Genomic DNA, 15,633 nt, shown 5'->3' on the forward strand with positions numbered 1-15,633 from the left:
TTAACATTGTTGAAGCTGGCAGCTCCTGCTCCTCATTCTTGCTGACCCTAGAGCACAGAATCCTCTTGGACTTTCTTTATGCAGGTTTCTCTGGCTCTCCTGTCAGTTTCACTTATTTCATCACTTGTCTGACTGCTGTGCACCAAGACCCCCTCCTGAGGTTCAGTTCTTGATACTTGGCTCTTCTGTGTTCTTGGTCACGATCTTGGCTCGTAGCCTCACCTAATGTATTGTTATATAGATAAATCTAACTGTGATCCAAGGACCTGGATGACTGGAAAAAGGCTAATGTAGTGCCCATCTTTTTAAAAGGGAAGGAGGAGGATCCAGGGAACCACAGGACTGTCAGCCTCAACTCAGTCCCTGGAAAAATCATGGAGCAGGTCCTTAAGGAATCAATTCTGAAGCACTTAGAGGAGAGGAAAGTGATCAGGAACAGTCAGCATCGATTAATCAAGGGCAAGTCGTGCCTGACTAACCTAATTGCCTTCTATGATGAGATGACCGGCCCTGTGGAATAGGGGAAAGCAGTGGATGTATTATTCCTTGACTTTTTAGCAAAGCTTTTGATACGGTCTCCCACAGTATTCTTTCCGGCAAGTTAAAGTAGTATGGGCTGGATGAATGGACTACAAGGTATATAAAAAGTTGGCTAGATCATTGGGCTCAACGGGTAGTGATCAATGGCTCCATGTCTAGTCCGCAGCTGGTATCAAGTGGAGTGCCCTAAGGGTTGGTCCTGGGGCCGGTTTTGTTCAATATCTTCATTAGTGGTCTGGAGAATGGCGTGGATTGCACCCTCAGCAAGTTTGCAGATGACACTAAACTCGGAGGAGTGGTAGATAGGATACAGAGGGACCTGGACAAATTAGAGGATTGGGCCAAAAATCTGAGGTTCAACAAGGACAAGTGCAGAGTCCTGCACTTAAGATGGAAGAATCCTATGCACTGCTACAGACTAGGGACCGAATGACTAGGCAGCAGTTCTGCAGAAAAGGACTTAGGGGTTACAGTGGACAAGAAGCTGGATATGAGTCAACAGTGTGCCCTTGTTGCCCAGAAGGCTAATGGCATTTTGGGCTGTATAAGTAGGGGCATTGCCAGCAGATTGAGGGACGTGATCATTCCCCTCTATTTGACATTGGTGAGGCCTCATCTGGAGTACTGTGTCCAGTTTTGGGCCCCACACTACAAGATGGATGTGGAAAAATTGGAAAGTCCAGTGGAGGGCAACAAAAATGATTAGAGGGCTGGAGCACATGATGTACAAGGAGAGGCTGAGAGAACTGGGATTGTTTAGTCTGCAGAAGAGAAGAATGAGGGGGGATTTGATAGCTGCTTTCAACTGTCTGACGGGGTTCCAAAGAGGATGGAGTTCGGCTGTTCTCAGTGGTGGCAGAGGACAGAACAAGGAATAATGGTCTCAAGTTGCAGTGGGGGAGGTTTAGGTTGGATATTAGGAAAAACTTTTTCACTAGGAGGGTGGTGAAGCACTGGAATGGGTTACCTAGGGAGGTGGTGGAATCTCCTTCCTTAGAGGTTTTTAAGGTCAGGCTTGACAAAGCCCTGGTTGGGATGATTTATTTGGGGATTGGTCCTGCTTTGAACAGGGGGTTGGACTAGATGACCTTCTGAGGTCCCTTCCAACCCTGATATTCTATGACCTCTTGATGCTAACTAGCAGAGGGCACAGGCATACTTAGAGGTTCCGAGATCCCTTGGATTGCCCAAAAGGGTTTATATAAGCTCTCTGCTGAAAGAGAGACCATTATGCTGGTCCTCATAATTGCAAAGTAATTTCGGATATCTTCCATACATCTGTCTTCATACTGAAAATTATATTCTCTAGGACTTGTAGTCAAAGGCAGGTCACTCAAAGGTAGCATGTATTAGACAAACGTCTACAGGCAAGAGGTGTGGGGGAAGATTCCTCCTCTTGGTGGGCTATTATGTATTGTGTCTCAAAATAGAAATCGGTTAGTGTTATCAAGTCAAATGCTAAGTTTCTGAAGACTTCAGAAGAAAATTATCAGGAAGCGGTAAGTGTGGGGGGGGGGGAAGGACCCTATTTTGCAAGTGAAGATAAAAAGATCTAGTATATTTAGGGTTCAGATTCACCCTCAGGTATCCTTCAGTATGTGATGGCAAGCTGCCAATGGGCTTGGTCTTATGAACGGGGATCTCAACTAACCTGGCTGAAAATTATGGGAAAAGAACTATATGGGTAAGCTATCCTGTAGGAGGTAGAAATGTCTTGCGAGTTAGGTTTAGGCTCTAGACCTCATGTTATGATTATTGAAAACACATGGTTACATATTAAACATTTACTAACGTCCTGCCTGCCCTGGCCCCATGCTGCTCCCAGAAGCAGCTGGCATGTCTCTACCCTGGTGCGGGGCGGCGGCGGCGGCACCAGGTGGCTCTGCGCTGCCACTACCCTGCCCCCAAGCGCAGACCCTGCAGCTCCTATTGGCTGGGAGCTGCAGGGGTGGGCGGGCAGCATGGCCATCATTCCTGGCCAATGGGAGCTGTGGAGTTGGCGCTGGGGGGCAGGGGCAGCAACAGTATGCAGAGCTGCCTGCTCCCCAGGGCTGCAGAGATGCCAACCACTTCTGGGAGCAGTGTGAGGGCAGGCAGGGAGCCTGCCTTACGCTGCTGTACCACTGACTGGGAGCTGCCTGTGACAAGCACTTCCCGGCTGGAGCTTGCACTTCACACCCCCTTCTGCACCCAACCCCCATCCCAGAGCCCTCACCTGCACCCAAAATCCCTCCCAGAGCTTGCACCTCTCACCCCTTCCTGTACCCCAAGCCCTTGCCCCAGTCTCAGCCCAGAGGCCCCCCCAGCCCAGAGCCTGCATCCCCTCCCACACTCCAACCCCCTGCCCCAGCCCAGTGAAAGTGAGGCAGAGGGAGGGGGGAAATGGAGTGAGCAAGGCAGGGCCTTGGGACATGGGTGGGGTAAATCCTGGGTTGATTTTAAATTCAGCCTTTTTATGCCAAAGATCATTTTTTGAAGACGACTGGGTTTAGACATTGCAGTTTAAATATAAAGAAGCTTCCAAGGACACATCTTCAGGCTGTAAGATGTGAACACTTTTTTTAACTGCTTACTTGTATATCTCAACTTTTTTTTCTCTTCAGATAAACATATGAAGGAACTGTTATCCAAACTCTTAAACTCTGGATATTTTGAAAATATTCCTGTGCCTCGCAACATGCAAATAAAAGAGGAATTGGAAGAGGAAGTAATAAGAAAATCTCAGAGAACAAGACAGTTGCCAAAAGGAGAGTCTGTCAAAGAGCCAGGTTGAGTATATATTTCCAAGTGTAATTCCTGATCCATGTTAAGATAAGCGTCTCAAAGAATTGAGTGTTTAGATATCTTGAATAGCTTAGTTTTATAAACTTACTCATACTGCAAGTATGCAGAAGCTTAACAGTGACTTTTTTTGGGCAACACTACAGCTAAATTCAGTTGGAATATCAGCAACTAAAATATACTGTTGCAAGTTTTGTACGGTATATGTTGGTTTGAACACCATAACACACCAGTAAGGAAATGGTTTCACGGATACTAGTATCGCCTGGGATCAAAAATTTCAGTTTAATCTATTTTTCATATCTAATGTATGCTGTCTGCGTGCTTTGGACTACCTCATTGGTGAAGCTGGGGGAAATGCCTGTTGTAGTAAATGTCACGTTTGAGTGCACTACTACAGTATTTGGGTTAAAGATACTGCAAGGGAATTTTTTTCTGTATCTTGTACTTTTAAGTTTAAATGTTTTACAAAGCCTAAGTTTGGCAAGACCTAAGCTTCGTCATTTCACATAGAATATAAATTATGGATGGCTTTTAGAAAAACCTTCAGTTCAGCAATTGACATGACCTTTTAACTAATGCATTGTCAAATCAGTAATTTTTTAAGGGGCTTTGTTGGGACACTGAAAGGTCTCATGTTTATCTCTAATAATCTGAAGCAAATTAATATTATCCCTTTTCCTAGAACCCCTTATGAAGCTTTTGCAGTCTGAGATACAGCCACAAGAGGTAAAATACTGAATTATTTTAACTATTTGATAGACTACATTTAATTGTGTTAAGTAGTTGTGCCTCTGGGTGGTAACTTAATTCTGATATTATAGGAGTCTTAAAATTTATTGCACAAAAGTTGTGAAACACTAGTAAGAAGCAGTTTACCGAAAAACTGCTGTCCAGCAAAATTTTAGCCAAGATTTTAGAACAGAAAACCAAACAATGGTCTAGATGTGCTGCTTCCAAAGTAGAAAAATCAAACTTACAGCTCTAATGTTTAGCCTTAATCCAAAGGAACATTAACATTCAAGGAATATATGGGGGTAGAATGTAACGGGTTAGGATTGAGCAGGAATGGCTTAATATATTTGCTGACCTTTTGGAGCATTTTTATAAATTCAGTGGAAAAACCAAAGCATCAGATTGTGTAGTTTCAGCTACTTATATCTTTATTCCTGTTTCCAGAAGATGGATTCTCAAATACTGCTGCATCAGACAATACACAATTACAAATAAAGGCGCCTTCTAAAATATTAGGCTCATAACTTTTATGCTATCTAGATTTAACACTATGGCAGAGTTAAGAATGGTGGGGTTCTGGCTTTGTCAAACTAAAGTAGGGCTCCTTAGATATTGGCTTGGCTATTTTAATAGTTAATTGATACAGTAAAATTACTACAGAGTTTGGCCCAACAGACTGTAGACCACAAATGTCCTTTAAATCTGCTTCAGACCTATTAGGCTACTCGTACATTTAATGAGCAGCATTATAAAGCAGAAACTTTTTTGATACTTAATCCTGAAAAGGGAGCCTTTTTGGCAGTTTGAAACCAAGCAACTGGAATAGCAAAGCATATGCAATGTCTTTGTATCCCAACCTCCCAAACATCCCACTAGAGGGAGTATAGCAAATAAAGCAGATTTTTTTTATAGTATACTAAAACTAAAATTTTTAGTCTTCTAGACTCTGCCCAGCCAGTCTAGATTTACAATTCTGTGCTGTAACTGGTTAAGCAGACAGAACACAGCCAGTAAGTAGTAATCTTGGTCACATCCAGATTTTTACTGGCCTGTAGGCCTACATAGCATAGATACTATAAGCCTCTGCATGCTACTTCCAGTTATCTAACTTCCTGGCTCTGAGCAGGAATGCAACGAGACTCCTTCTGGTGATTCAAATATATTGTCTCTAGGATCTGGTCATTAGCTATGATCTGAACTTCCAGTAAATAAGAGGTAGTTTTATTATGAGCTTTCAGGGGGTCAAATAAGCCAAAAGAGCAAGATCCTTCATTTTCTTATACTTTAATGGAAGAAGTAGTAGTCACACTATTCACACCAAGGTGTTTTAGGTGCTATACAGGATGAGGTCAATGCCCTGCAGAAACTACAACTGAATTTTAAGCATGGCATGATTGTGGATAACAAATAGAGAAACCATGGAATGAGGAAGAACAAGGGTAAGAGCAATCAGATTGTATGGCTACTCAATTTGGCATGTTTCTAGATGTTTAAGTGTTCAATTCTGTTTCATTGTGCTGCTCCTCTGCAACATGCTGGAAAGAGTAACTATTCAGTGTCCACAATATTATAGACTAAAACCATGTCTTTGTACTGAAACAAAGCAATTCTTCAACTGGCTGCCTGTGTTCTGTCTGTTTTGGTTAGGTCAGTCAACTACAGAAAGCTTTTTTTCTAACTTAAAAACTGAGCTAAACTCTGGTACCAATGTTTTCTTGAGCCACTAAATTTCTTTGGTCTGTGTAGTTTCTCAACAGGCACTATTTGCCTGAAGCAGAAGGCTCTATCAAGAAGCCTGAAGAATGCAAACCTTGGGAAGTAGAATACACCAGAAAGCAAGAACCTCCAAAATCCTGGGAAATGCTTGTTGATCTAGAAGAACAAGAACAGAAGAAGCAGAAGCAGGAATCTCTAAAGCCTTGGGAATCTTGTGGTAGGCATCAGGAACAGAAGAAGCAGGAATCTCCAAAGCTCTGGGAAGCTTGTGTTCGGGAAGAGGAGGGACAGAAGCAGGAGTCTTCCAAGCCCTGGGAAACTAGTGTTAGGGGGGAAGAACCGAAAAAGCAGGAGACTCCAAAGCCTTGGGTAACGAATGTTAGGGAGGAACAGGATTCCCCAAAACCTTGGATAACAAAAGTTAAGGAAGAGCAAGAACAGAGGAAGCAGGAATCTCCCAGACTTTGGGCCACAAAAGTTCGGGAAGAGCAGGAACAAAGGAAGCAGGAATCTCCAAGACCTTGGGCAACAAAAGTTCAGGAAGAGCCAGACCAAAAGCAAGAATCTCCAAGACCTTGGATAACCCAAACTAGGGAGGAACCAGAACAAAAGAAGCAGGAACCTGTGAAGCCTTGGGGAACACGTGGTAGGGAGGAACCAGAACAAAAAAAGCAGGAACCTGTGAAGCCTTGGGGAACACGTGGTAGGGAGGAACCAGAACAAAAGAAGCAGGAACCTGTGAAGCCTTGGGGAATGCGTGGTAGGGAGGAACCAGAACAAAAGAAGCAGGAACCTGTGAAGTCCTGGGAAACACGTGTTAGGGAGGAATCAGAACAAAAGAAGCAGGACCCTCCAAAAGCTTGGGAAACATCTGACCGGCAGCAGCCAGTATCATCGCAGCAGTTACAGAATACTCCAAAGTCCTGGGGAGCTGCAAGCCTTGTGCCAAAGGAGCAGATTGGGCCAAAGAAGTTTGATGTGGAACCCAAAGATGTGAGTTGGCATAGGTAGTATTAACTCTCATTAAGATTATTATAATGTGAGTATTTCAGACTAAAGCAATACAGTAGTCAGAGGATTTGTAAGAGTTGCATTGTGGAGTTCTGTACTCAGATTTCCACGTCACTCCTGAGTGGGTGAAGTCAGATTTTAACTGATATCACACAAGTTGGTGTATCTGGAAAGCAAAATGCTCTCCTTGTATCAACCCCAGTAATACTGCAGTTGGGCCTCAAATGAAAATTACATTTTTGCATAAGGCAGAATAGAATTCATTTAGCTCTTCTGCAGCTGATAGCTCTGTAAATGTCCACTTCCATTAACACTACAAATCAGCTATGACTCACTCAGACAAGGATCAAATACTTAGTAAAGTACTATGTACAAATAGTATGTCAATACTATTTTAGGCTTTTAACTAAAATAGCCTTTAAATCTGGGTATTTTTACTTGATCTAGAAGTTAACCAACTTAATTGATGCTTAAGTATGCGTTTCCAGATGAATGAATACACTGAACTACTGTTCTGGAATGTTTTGGAAACTAACAAAGTGGCTTGGTTTAGTAATATAGAAAATGCAAAGTTTTGAGGGATCCAACAACATTCCAGCTTAATTTTACATTTTTTTCTCCCTCTTCCCCAGCTGTGTACACAAGTAGCTAATTTTAATAGCATGGAGAAATCGATATAGTGACTAGATCAGTATCTGTAGAGGTGTGCTTCCAAAGTAATATTTAGACTTGATCTAAATTTTAGTAAGACCATAGATGGAAAATAGAGCGCAACTGAAGTGGCTTGTGCACAGGTATTGTCCAAATCTGTCATTCTTTTTAAAGCTGTTGTGTTTCAATAAATGACTAGATGGACAAGATCAATGTAAGATGCACAATTTTGAAAAGTGGATATTCTTGTATCTAGAGACGGGATCGCAGACAGAAGCATGAATCTGAAGTGAAACGAGTGGGTAACGTAAAACAGTGGGTGATAAAGAATGGGAATAAGGTTATTTAGCACGTACAGTTAAGTTGGTCTTCATAAACACTTCACTGTGGTATATTATAAAGTTGCATGCTTCCACTGGTATTGTTAGCATGGGTAGGGAAAGGCTGACTTTTTCCAGCTGGTAAATCTTTTTAAACATCATGGCGCTAGTCTTCATAGCTATGTGCATAACTTGACATTGTACTAAACATAGTTCAGAGCAATGTAGCCACTGTAAAGTACTCAAATGTTCTTAGCACTTTAAGATGGATTGGAACATCTAATGTTGGTTTAGTTTCTAAAGCTTATGTTTGAGATGCTTCCTAATGAGATGGGCCTCTTATTTTATATAGGATGGAAAAACAGATGGATTAAGTGGTGGACATGGCTTTGATGCAGTAAGAAAAAAGGAGGTACTCCAATCAGTCGGGGAGAGTTTTAAGCTACCTAGGAGTCTCCAAAGCAATGTACAGGTGTGCTAGTCAGCCATATCAAACTAAAATGACAGTCAAATATTTTGAGTATACAAAAACTGGGATGTCTTTATAAAGCAGCTGAATCTGTTTGGTGTACTGTATTAAATGCAGCATACTTATGTCTAATTCTTCAAAATCTTGACCTGTGGAGGAGGGAGATGGGTTACTACCTCATCACTTTAGCCTTATGTACTGGAATTTCAACAGACTTGCATTGTGCCTTGCAGCTTACTGTCAACTGCATTACAAAAGAACAGTGATTTGACAGATAAAATGCTGACTCTAAGATGACAGCATTTCACTTGTAAAAATAATAAACGCTTAAAACAGTGGTCTCAATTCCATAAAATAAGGATATGGACATAATCTTATCTGTCATTTATGTGGCTCACAGTGTGAACGCTGTATGCAGGCTGGTCTCTAACCAACACTGAGGATGACTAGGATAAAATAGAACAGCGTGGCTTGTGTGCCTGTGCTTAGAAACTAAGGAGAGTTTTTTATTCAAGCTTTTTAGAGCATTTGAGGAAATGATCTTTTATAAGTTGATAAGGCAAGAATGAAGAAAACTTGCTTATAACTAGGGTCTTCCAGGTAGTTGAGAGAAGCCGCAACATAAAATTAGCTTGTAGAGGTTTTGTATGCTAGTGACATTATAGAAAGAATCTGGTCATTTCCCAGTGTGTACAAGGGATAAGTTTGATTTAATTCCCCCACTTTTCTGTTTCAGAATATGGATGCTTTGCCAGTGGAGTCATGTAGGTTCATGGAATATAGTTGTAAGCTCTAAGGACTATATACCCTCATTTTATTTATCCATCTAAAGCCCATGAACTACCAGGTTGGGACTGTGGAACTTAAGCACGAAGTCTTAGGCCTAATTAACATACAGAGTTGCGCAGGTTCAGAGGTATTGGCGTTAAACGATTTCAATTATTGATGTAGCATTATATGGACACTCCTAAATTGATTTAGGTTTGGTGTTGGTTTAACCTGCACTTGTAAACTTACCCTAAATATAAGCCAGATGACCACCTGTATGTCTACACACTGGCTGGAAGGGTACTTCGAAGTGTGGGTTGGCAGATGTGCTAGCTTCGCTCAATCGGGCGTGCTAAAAATACCAATATAGCAGCAGGAATTTAGGCTAGCTGCCTGAGTACAATCACATTGGAACCCCTGGATATGTAGTGGGCTGCTAGTTAAGCTGCCACTTGTGCCACCACAGCTGCTGCTATTTGTAGCATGCTGGCCTGAGTGGAGCTAGCATGTCTGTCTACCTATGTTGGGAAGCGCTCTCCCAACTGGTGTGAAGGCGTGCCCTTAGTCTGAACATTGTATAGGCTGAACAGACTAATACTGAGGATGAATATTACTTGTGTAGGCATGCACTTAGTGTTGGCAAAATATTTAAAGCTTTAACTGAAAAATAAGTAATTTAGGTATATCAAAGGCTAAACTAGGATTGTGTTCTGGATCCAAGTGCTTAAATTGTAAAATTGGAGGTCTTTAATAAAAGCAAAACTGACTTGCATGAACAAAAGTTTTTTAAAAAGGAAAACAAACGTAAAACCCTTACGTTTTAATTGAAATAGGCTGACTTAATATCAAACTCTCCTCTGACTTAAGAATACACATGAATCTTCAAGTCGAAACAAAGTTTTTATTCAACATTTGGGAGCAGGTGGTAAAATCAGACTTACAGTGGAAATTATTTCAGCCTCAGTTATGGCTTTTACTACTGCTTGCTGCAGAACCCAGTCTACTAGTCAGTCCCATAATGCCAGATGCCGTGTCTAATCCCAAATCAGGAAGTAAACGTAGTTTAGAATCGATCTCAAGCATACTCTTTGACCAAGAGCATCACTTGGATGTATAGGCATATCTACTTCCACCCATGGACTGTTCTTGAGGGACTGCATCATCACCTGTTCAAATCTAAAAACATGTTTGGAAAAGTAACCATGCAGCATGTGAGATGCTAAATAGTGCCTTCAAAATATCCTAGTTTGTAGATAGTCTCATCTCTTCTTCTAGTTTAAAGTGCAGAGGAATGACAAGCATTGAACATTGTGGGCTATCTTTCCTACTATGTAAATTATCATCCAGTGGGTATGCAGAACTGTGCTGTATGATCATGCATTCAAATATGCTTAAATGTATGCAGTTATTTGGAATATCCAATATACTATTGCACTGTGAAGGTAGTTTTTTATGTCTAAGCCAAGACTGGAATATTGGATGGTACAGTTCCTTATGCCATGATTTATGTATGATCTGGCATAGATGCTCTAACAATTGGAGAAATATATTAAACTGACATGACTTTAGTTGCATGTGTTCTCAAAAGCAGCTAACTTTATGCTATGGAAGAGGTGACAAAATGTAATTAGCAGTACATCTCAGTTACAATTGCTTGAAAGGTGAATGGAGGCTCCTCTCTGCATTCAATTTCTGGCCTTTTCAGGCTTAGTTTTAACTATTATAGATGTCTGCCCAGTGGTCTTGAACCCACAAATTTATTTGGAGGCAAGCCACTGAATACTCAGTGGATGATACTTAGTCACTGATAAATGAGAGAGGGTAGCTCCCTTTTATGGATACCCAGCTAGTCAGTAGCTATAGAAACCTCCTTAGCAGCTGTGCCCTAATTGCCTTAACTGTAAAGGGTTAAGAGAAGCATAACCTGAGTTGGCACCTGACCATAGAACCAATAGAGAGGCTTTACCCTTTCAAATTGGAAAAACTGCTGGGTGTGGGGGTTTTTTCTTCCTCTCTCGGGCTGGAGAGAGGGGAAGGCAGCAACAAGCTGTAAGCTTTAAGCTAGGTTTGGGAAATCCATCAGCATCATACCTAGAAACTCCTCATTTGGAACCCCAGATATGTAAGTAGCACAGGAAAAGTTAAGACAGATGCGACTAGGAACCTTTTTGGTTGTTTTGGTTTGTGGATTCCTCTGTGCTAACCCCAGCTGCTTTTGTTTTGCTTGTAACCTTCAAGCTGATCCCCAAGAAAGTTATTTTTGGTGTTTAATCCCTGAAGCCTAAGTTTTCAGATGGTTTTTCTTTAAAAAAAAAGGTAAATTATTAAAATCCTTTGATTCCAAAGTCCTTAGACAAGGGGTTGGTCTGTGCTCACATTGCTAAGGCAACTGGTTGGTATTTTATTCTCAAGCCTCCCCAGGAAAGAGGGTGAAGAGGCTTGGGGGGATAGGGATTCCAAGTGACCCTTCCCTGAGTATTTGTGAAAATCACTTGGTGGCAGCAATATCTGTCCAAGGCAGAAGACTGTCTTGGAAAAGCTTTAACCTAAGCTGGTAGAAGATAAGCTTAGGGGTCTTTCATGCAGGTCCCCACATCTGTACCCCAGAGTTCAGATTTGGGGGGAGGTATACCCTGACAGTTGTCATCAACCAAGGCTGGAGTTAAACAAGTGATTTTAAAGGTGAAAGAATCTGTATTCAACTACCAACCACCATGAGCATGCTGTGATTGTTCTGTGTATTTGCATTTTAGTAGGAATATCTGGAGTGTGGCAGTGAAGGAACATGCTTTTAACCAATCAGCTGTTGCATCCAATAGTGAATTTGTTTTGTACTATTTGCTTTTGCAATTGGTCTGTTTAATAGCCCTCTTGATTGTCAGAGGACCCAAAAGCAACCTGTAGGTACCTGCAGCTTCCTAATCAGATCTTGGACTGAGAATTGAACAGGTTATTGCTTTCAGAATGGGAATTAAATACGCTTCAGTGTAATAAAGACCTTCGTTTTCTTTAATAGGCCACTTGTTAGATTTGGATCTGGTGTGTTTAGTTCAGCTACAAATTAATAGGAAAGTTCCCAGTTAGTATTGCTGACCATTTGGAGAGTTAAAGACCCTGGGGAAGCTGTTTTTTCAAACACTGCAGGCTTTTACTAATTACTTTAAAGTGAAGCTAGGCACAAAGAGTAGTAGGTCTTAAAGTCTAAACTGTCAGAACTCATGTATGTTCAGGGAAAGGTACATGAAGCCTTTTTCTAGGGCTGTACAACAGTACATAGCTAGTATAAACTCTTGAGCATATTGGAGACATAGTTGGGCTGCAATATTCAAAGCACTTTTCTCTAGTGCTTAGGAGACTCCGATGTGCATGTTATAACCTTGAGACTTTTCTAATGAAATAGTGACTAGTTTGGTAGTGTTCAAAGAAGAAACACACAAGTAAGATAGCTGTGAACATTTGTGGTTTGGGGAAGCAGCCCCACCTTGTAAGCTAAAGGAGCCTGTGAAAATTGATAGGCACAACTTAAACTTAGTTTTTCGATGGCAGACTGGACAAATTGCAATTACATGGGGACCAAATTTCCTTCTGGAGTGAATCATCCTAGTCACTTCTGTAGTGGTGTTCTGGAGCACTGCTTATGCTCAGTTTATTACTACAAAAAGTGCTTAATAGGCTGTAGCATCAGAATTGTGAATACACACTTGCCTTCATGAGGTGGAAAGCACATGACTGTGTAGGATCTTTCAATGCCTGTCTTGTCACTTGAATTGATATACATTTTACTTAACGTTGCTAACCACCATATCATTTACACCTAAGACGAAAGAAGGAGTTTGGTATATTTTGAAGGAAGTTGTTCCTCAGGCAAACTACATCTGAAAATCAAGTAAACTTTGTCTGTAAAAGGAACATGCAAAGACTGTGACTTTATATATTTTATTACTTAAACTAGATTTAAATCAACTTCATCTTCTCCATTGGCATTCAGTATCAGAGGGAACACATTATTGCAGCATAATATAAGAATATATCCTGACAGGTATAAGCAAGAGTGCAAAAATGGTGGTTGATATTGTACATTCCAAGTGACTTCACGGGGTTACTTAAAAGCTAAATATAATTGCCAAAAAGCTTTTCAGCTACTATTTTATTAGATTACTTAAATTGAAGTCTTATCTTGAAGTAGCTCACAAAGTATTTATAAAAACTTTGCAAACAATAACTTACTGTAAATCTCCATTTCAGTTGGCATGGTAATACTGCAACAATCTGTAGTAAAGTTCCAAACTCTCTTTGGGTGGGGGAAAGGGGAGAGGAGAAGCTTTTTAGAAAACATCTTGCAACCTCACTCATAGTCCTACAAAACATGACAGCAAACTGGTAGCTTCACCTTTGAAGTCTCAGCCTCCTGGAATGCTAGAGTCTTAGGACTGGAAGAGACCTCAAGAGGTCTTTTAATCCAGTCACCTGCACTCAAGGCAGGATTAAGTATTATTTAGACCATCCCTGACAGGTGTTTGTCTAACCTGATCTTATCTCCAATGACTGAGACCCCACAACCTCCCTAGGCAATTTATTCCAGTGTTTAACCACCCTGACAAGAAGTTTTGCCTAATGTCCTGCCTAAACTGCCCTTGCTGCAATTTAAGCCCATTGCTTCCTGTCCTATCCTCAGAGGTTAAGGAGAACATTTTTTCTCCCTCCTCCTTGTAAGAACCTTTTATGTACTTGAAAACTGTCACTCCTCCATTTTCTCCAGACTAAACAAACCCAATTTTTTCAGTCTTCCCTCATACATCATGTTTTCTAGACGTTTCATAATTTTTGTTTCTCTTCTCTGGACTTTCTCCAATTTATCCACATCTTTCCTGAAATGTGGTGCCCAGAATTGGACACGAGATTCCAGTTGAGGCCTAATCAGCATGGAATAGAGTAGAAGAATTACTTCTCATGTCTTCCTTACAACACTGCTACTAATGCAGCCCAGAATGACATTTGCTATTTAAAAAAAAAAAATTTTTGGCAACAGTGTTACACTGACCCCCAGATCCCTTTCCACAGTACTCTTTCCTAGGCAGTCATTTCCCATTATGTATGTGTGCAACTGATTGTTCCTTCCTAAGTGGAGAACTTTGCATTTGTCCTTAAGTTTCATCCTATTTACTTCAGAGCATATCTCCCATTTGTCCAGGTCATTTTGAATTTTAATTCTGTCCTCCAAAGCACTTGTAACCCCTCCAAGCTTGGTATTGTCTGCAAACTTTAAAAGTGTACTCTCTATGCCAGAGGTTCTCAAACTGTGGTCCCTGAGCTCCATTCAGTGGTCCACAGATGGTTCCCTCTAAGGTGTACACATGGGCAGCTGCACTCAAGAGAATGAAGGGCCGCCCACCTAACTTTGTCAGTTCCATATTGTGGGGCTGTCATGGCAGGGGGGAGAGGGAGAAATCCCCTTCCTTCCCAGCCCCAGCTTGGGGGCTGCTGCAGCAGGGGAGAGGGCACATCATCGCATTAGAAAGGTAAGACTACTGATATTAAAAATATGAATTGTGCTTTCATTTGTAGAACCAAAAAAGTTAAGGTTTTTTATATAGCACTTTTATCCAAAGCGCTTTACAATAGTTAGCTAATGGTACAAACAACATTTAGAAAGATCATTAAGTGGTCCGCCGAGACCCTCAGCAATTTTCAAGTAGCCCACCAAAAAAGCTTGAGATCCACTGCTCTATGCTATTATGTAAATCATTGATGAACATATTGAACAGAACCGGATCCAGGACTGATCCCTGTGGGACCCCACTTGATATGCCCTTCCATGTTGAATGTGAACCACTGATAACTACTCTCTGGGAACGGTTTTCCAACCAGTTATGCACCCACCTTATAGTAGCTCCATCTAGGTTGTGTTTCCCAAGTTTGTTTATGAGAAGGTCATACGAGACAGTATCCAAGGCCTTACTATATCACATGCACCGCTCCCCCTCCCTTGTCCACAAGGTTTGTTACTCTCTCAAAGAAAGCTATTAGTTTGGTTTGACACAATGTGCTCTTGACAGACCCATGCTGTTACTTATCACCTAGGTGTCTGCAAATTAATTGCTTAATTTGCTCTATTTTTCCAGGTAGTGAAGTTAAGCTGACTGGTCTGTAATTCCCCAGGTTGTCCTTATTTCCCTTTTTATAGATTAGCAGTATATTTGCCCTTTTCCAGTCCTCTGGAATCACTCCTGACTTTTTGAAGATAATCACTAATGGCTCCAATATCTCCTCAGTCAGCTCCTTGAGTATTCTAGGATGTATTTCATCAGGCCCTTATGACTTGAAGGCCTCTAATTTGTCTACAAAAACAAGGAGTCTGGTGGCATCTTAAAGACTAACAAATTTATTTGGGCATAAGCTCACAAAAGCTTATGCGCAAATAAATCTGTTAGTCTTTAAGATGCCACCAGACTCCTTGTTGTTTTTGTAGATACAGACTAACACAGCTACCCCCTGATACTTGACACCTAATTTGTCTAAGTAATTTTTAACTTGTTTCCCTATTAGGCTCTGATCCTGCCACATTTTCACTGGCATTCATTAATTTAGATGTCCAATTGCTACTAAACTTTTTGATGAAAACATTCATTTAGCACTTCTGCC

The 15,633-nt window shown here is 41.2% G+C and overlaps 1 protein-coding gene across 3 annotated transcripts in view; it reads left to right on the forward strand.

Moving 5' to 3' along the window:
* CAPRIN2 (caprin family member 2) overlaps nucleotides 1-15,633 on the forward strand; it is a 66,822-nt gene that overhangs the window by 25,829 nt on the left and 25,360 nt on the right. The window contains exons 7-11 of one of the 3 annotated variants that reach the window (XM_054034664.1): nucleotides 3,144-3,308; nucleotides 4,007-4,050; nucleotides 5,803-6,765; nucleotides 7,691-7,732; nucleotides 8,107-8,226. In XM_054034664.1, the coding sequence (XP_053890639.1) occupies nucleotides 3,144-3,308; nucleotides 4,007-4,050; nucleotides 5,803-6,765; nucleotides 7,691-7,732; nucleotides 8,107-8,226 (1,334 nt within the window). The remainder of the gene's footprint in view (nucleotides 1-3,143; nucleotides 3,309-4,006; nucleotides 4,051-5,802; nucleotides 6,766-7,690; nucleotides 7,733-8,106; nucleotides 8,227-15,633) is intronic. The other 2 variants (XM_054034675.1, XM_054034686.1) reach the window with 2 other exon arrangements.

Source organism: Malaclemys terrapin, chromosome 1 (genome assembly GCF_027887155.1).
Source record: "Malaclemys terrapin pileata isolate rMalTer1 chromosome 1, rMalTer1.hap1, whole genome shotgun sequence".
In the NCBI taxonomy this organism is placed as follows: domain Eukaryota; kingdom Metazoa; phylum Chordata; order Testudines; family Emydidae; genus Malaclemys; species Malaclemys terrapin.